Source organism: Poromitra crassiceps (genome assembly GCF_964638095.1).
Source record: "Poromitra crassiceps genome assembly, chromosome: 5".
Taxonomy (NCBI): Eukaryota; Metazoa; Chordata; class Actinopteri; order Beryciformes; family Melamphaidae; genus Poromitra; species Poromitra crassiceps.
Genome location: NC_139642.1, coordinates 60200829 through 60206323, shown reverse-complemented (window position 1 = coordinate 60206323; position 5495 = coordinate 60200829). Strand labels below are relative to the sequence as shown.

The 5495-nt window shown below is 48.8% G+C and overlaps 1 protein-coding gene across 1 annotated transcript in view; it reads right to left on the bottom strand.

The window, feature by feature from the left end:
• Positions 1-5194, bottom strand: part of LOC310776655 (putative oxidoreductase YjmC) — a gene marked incomplete at both ends in the record, with an annotated part of 5670 nt that extends 476 nt beyond the window's left edge. The window contains 3 exons of the mRNA XM_083636826.1: positions 1-632; positions 4494-4530; positions 5119-5194. The exon at positions 1-632 is cut by the window's left edge and continues 476 nt beyond it. Coding sequence (XP_083492952.1) covers positions 1-632; positions 4494-4530; positions 5119-5194 — 745 coding nt within the window. The remainder of the gene's footprint in view (positions 633-4493; positions 4531-5118) is intronic.
• Between the last annotated feature and the right edge of the window lie 301 nt (positions 5195-5495).

Sequence of the window (5495 nt, the reverse complement as noted above, 5' to 3'; positions counted from 1 at the left end):
AGCCCCAGCCTTCCGGGATGCTCTCCCCCCGCCGGTCGTGGAGCTCCACCTTTCCAAGTGCGGCCGTGGAGGTGGCCATGTCCAGCACAAAGCTGTCTCCGTCTTTAGCGGGGGCCGCCACACTGATGGGGTTGGTGCCGAGGGTGCACACTTTACCGCGCGTGGGCACCACCAGCGGGGATGTGTTGGTGTACGACATGCCGATCATGTTTTCCTTCAAAGCTTGCATGGCGTAGTATCCGGCGATACCGTAATGGTTGGAGCCGTGCGCCACCACACAGCCGATGCCCACCGCTTTGGCCTTCTCGATGGCCAGGCTCATGGAGAAGTTGCCGACCACGGGGCCCAGCAGGTTCCTGCCGTCCACCAGCGCCGTGGCCACCGTCTCCTTCTCCACGACCGGCTCGCCGTCCTTCTCGCAGATCCCCGACTGGATGTCTCTCACATAGATGTCCATCCTGTTGAGGCCGTGGCTGTAGTGGCCCCTGCGGTCTCCCTCCACCAGCACCTGGCCCAGGCTGCGGGCGTGGTGCGGCTTGGTTCCCACTGCCATCATGCACCTCTCGATGAAGCTCTTTACCTCCGCTTGGCTAATGAGACACCTGGTCAAGTTGACGCCCCTAATTTTACCGCTTCAGATGAATGGCTCGGTCACCAATCGTCCAATTTCTCAACGTCAGCAGGGAAGGATTTATCAGCGCTTAGAATAAGGTCTGACATCATCCGCGCTTTATACAGTAGCAAGGTAAACTGATGATGTCACCCCGATGACATCGCTGATAACATCTTCACCGGTGACATCACAATTGCTCGGTGAAGGCGATTTGTGACAGACACTAAAGACATCACAATGGCTCAAGTGACATAACTGATGTCATTATCACGGATGACATCATCACTGATTATGTAACAATGTCTCTGACAATGGGCCTATAGGCTAAATCTCGTGCTCGATCTCCTGCTCACATGCTCAAACACACCTATAGAAGCAGCTGCACCACTCAAGTGACATAACTGATGACATCCTCACTGGGGACACCATCACTGATGATGTCACAATGTCTATGACAATCTATGGGCCTAGGCTAATTCTTATGCTTACATCTTGTGGTCACATATCGTGCTTAAACACACCTTTAGTGGCTCTCTATATGAGGGATCAGCCGAGCAGCATTTTGGTAAACAAACCGCGTCACTCGGTGGCAAGGGCAATGGAACCCTATGGAGCCCAAGTGGCGCGAGGCTTGAGTGGCTGACTCTAGCCAGTTAACTCTGTTTACATTTTAAAAACTGCAACAGTTCAAACAACTTTAACACGACATGCATATCTTATACATCAAACTCTTGAGCTACTTCTGCTCTCACTCAGAATGTCAAAATATAAGCGATGTGATGTATAGTTTTTGAGATATTAACGTTTGTTTGACACAACTCATACTATTAACTGCTGCGGGGTTCCACATTTCTGGGTGGCAAGTGACCAAGTGACTCTGTTGTTGGTGGGTCGTTCGTTTGTTCGGTCCACAACATGTTCATCAAGATAGAGGGCTGTGTAACCCAGGTGTGAAGGTGATGTAAAACATGATTTCCCTCACCTCTTTCATTTCTAAAGGACTAGGATATGTTACATCACGGAAGTCTCAAAACACATAAATCCACAGCAGCCATGTAAGGTAAAAGTGCCTCCAAACGAGTCATTTTGACTTCTGTAACTTTGTGACATCACAAAATAGCACTCATTTAATTTGCCCGCTTACAGCGCCGCCCCCACCAGAACCACCAGAACCACCAGAACCACCAGAACCACCAGAACGTAGAACGGAAACAATGAAAACAATCAACTGCACCAAAGATGGATCTATCCTAACAGCTTATCTTATTCTTATCAGAGGCCCCGCCCCCTCAAAACAGCGCATAGTTAATGAGGGGAGCGACAGAGCGAATAGAGAACTCCCACAGAGGCTGGATTTGGGGGGGGGGGTGCAACAGAATTCATAACCTTGTTTTAAAGACCCATGAGACATGTTTTAAACAGCTAAAAATAGCATCAAATGGGACCTTGAAAACAACCTTGAGATTTGGACAGTATATAGCAGCCGGGCACCATGGTGGTTTTTGGGGCATCACGGCCAGAAGCTAGAGGGGCAAAGCCATCGTGGCCACCGTGAAATTCCAACCCTGGCTCCCACAAAACACACACACGCACGCATGCGCGCGCACGCGAGCACGCACACACACACACACACACACACACACACACACACACACACACACACACACACACACACACACAGACACACTGCATGCACAAAGGCTCTCATCAATCTTTAAAAAGGCAATTTCTCTTAAAGCAAACACCACAAAATATTAATAAAGGTCCATAGGATAAATAATACACCGGAGCGTGATGTCAGGCCAAAAACTGTTTTGAGCTTTTATAGTTGTAGGTTTTTAGCTTTAGTTGTAGGTTTGGCCAAGTTGACCGGTGGGCTCCTCACAGCGAGGTTGAGAGATCTATTTGTTGGTGCTTTCATAATAACAGGTCATTCTTCCCTTTCCTTCACTCTAGCTCCTTATTTAATTATAGTGAAATAAAGTGAATTAACTGCTTCCAATTTGGAGTCATCCTCACATCTCACCCTCGTTTTAAAGCTATTTCCATTATTATAATCAGAACCAGAATTATTTTTATTTGCCGTGTGTTTTCACATACTAGGAATCTGTCTTGGGGTTGATTGGGGGGGGGGGGTTAGTATAGGTGGGCTCCTAGATTGGATAGTGAACATGGTCACATGTTAGCATATTAGCCAGACCCCACTGGGATGTTGTGACTACCTGGGCCTGCCTGGGACTACCTGGGCCTGCTCTAAGACAAACGTTACCTGGGCCTGCCTGGGACTACCTGGGCCTGCTCTAAGACAAACGTTACCTGGGCCTGCCTGGGACGACCTGTGAAATTGAGAGGTTTGGATTTTTTATTTATTTTATTGTTTACAACTGTAAAAAAAAAATTATTACAGTGCAAGTACCGAAAAAGGTACCGTTTTCAGTAGCGTATCGAATTCCAGGTACTGGTACCGTATACCGGTATCGGTTCAAATGTGAACGTACCCAACCCTACTTAACAGACATTTATTTACATGAAAATCTTTGAGGTTATCACTTAAAGACTCTTTGCTGTATTCACTTCACATCATGGGAAGGTGGAAAGTTCTCTTATTTGTACGCAAATCAAGGAGAACAGGCTGGATGTGAACATGGCATAGCCTAATTTACAGCTATTAGTGACACCCCCGCCCCCACACACACGCACGCACACACACACAAACACACACATACACATACACACGCGCACACACACACGCACACACACACAAACACACACATATACGCACGCACGCATACACACACACACGCGCACACACACACACACACACACACACATACACACACACACACACATGCACACACACACAGGCTACCTGTACACGCATGGTGACTGTGGCGTGGTGGCTGGAATGTGGTGTGCAGCAAGGAGTTGGCGTCCAGAGGTACATAGATAAATCAAAGGTGAATTCTCTGTCTGCTCCTTAGTAGGTCACCCCCCCCCCCCTTTACACCCCCCCCCCCCTTCACCCCCCCCCCCCCCCCCCCCCTCACCTCAACCCCCCCCCCCCCCCCCCCCCTACTTCCCGCCCATTAGGGAATAATAGGATGTGTGTTGCTGGGGAGGGGCAAGGCGGATGAGACACGTAGCCTCAGGAGGGAGAGAGAGAGAGAGAGAGAGAGAGAGAGAGAGAGAGAGAGAGAGAGAGAGAGAGAGAGAGAGAGAGTAATCTGAACAGGGGGGGGGGGGGGTTCCATCTACAAAATGAAAACAAATGGGATGTCATCCCCTGGGAGGAAATCTATCCTCTTCTATTTTTAGTCATCAATTCCATGAGCTGGGTGGGCACACGTGTGTGTGTGTGTGTGTGTGTGTGTGTCTGTGTGTGTGTGTGTGTGTGTGTGTGTGTGTGTGTGTGTGTGTGTGTGTGTGTGTGTGTGTGTGTGTGTGTGGGCACACATGTGTGTGTGTGTGTCCCATACGGCTCTTCAATGCCTGATAGAGATCGTTTTGACCTGGTGATGATATCTGTTATTCTCACACATTATTCAATATCTTTAAAATTCGACCAAACTTTCATGCCAAAGAAATATATTCAGATATTCAAACTAACTGTTTACTTTGCATGTTTGTTTTTGATTGGTTGCGGTCTCCTCCTTATACTCTGCTCCGTTTTGGCCCGGTATGCAGCAATGTGCACTTGAACCAAAAATAACCTCATGGAGACAATGTGAATGTAAACATGGGTTTATACAATAGCAAAACAAAGTCCACTTCTCCACCATGGTTCAGACCAAAGAGAGAATCAGATGGAGTTTTATCCAGATCTGTGAATCCAAAGAAAGGAGCGCACAGAGGAGAGCAGCTCAAAGCCACGCCCTCTAACCTCAAAGCCACGCCCTCTAACCTCAAAGCCACGCCCTCTAACAGAGATAATGAGCATGAGAGACAGAGGAGTGATGCGGGGGGTGGGGGGGGGGGGGGGGGGGGGGGGGCACATTTACATTTATAATCGGCCCATAATTCCTAGAGAACTCCAGCGTAATGGGCACAATCTTGCGATAGGCCGTAAAGTATCCAGGGAGCACTCCTTCAAAATGACACAAGACAGTGGGGAACGCCACATCTTCCTTATTTATTTATTTATTTATTTATTTATTTATTTATTTCACTAAAGGCTTGGGGGGGAGGGGAGGGGGGAGGGGGGGGGGGTGTTCCGGGGTAATTAATGCATTTTTTAAATGTCATGATGATGGGAGCCACTTGACGAGGGGCCCAAAGACTGACTGGGGACTGATTAAGAGCTCTCCCCCATCGTCAGTCCATCCAAACCACCACCCGCACGCACACACACACACACACACACACACACACACACACACACACACACACACACACACACACACACACACACACACACACACACACACACACACACACACACACTCCAGAGGCCAGACAACCCTGCCCTCTAACTTATTTCCAAATGGAAGGCATCTCCCCCCCCTAACCTTGTCCTCCATCCAGTCCCATCTGGATCCACTGTGGGACTCTTCTCAACACGACCCCTTTCTCTTCCACCTCCATCTTAGCAGAGGCAGAGAGCAGTACTGCATCTTGAAGACATAACAGTCCCCTGCAGTCTGACCTTGTTTCCTGAGTTGACCATGAATGTGGAGGACTTTTATAATATGGTGAAGGGCTGTGTGTGAAGTGTGTGTTGGACCTTTATTGTGAAGGGATGTGTGCTTCGCACGCGCAATTCCTTGAAGGGATTGTGGGTAGTGTAGTGAAAGCGGAGAGGTGGTGCTGATGACGTGTGTAGTCCTGGGAGGGCAGAGTTCCACCGTATAGGTGCCCTTAGCTCTCTCTGGGTTGACGGTGCTCT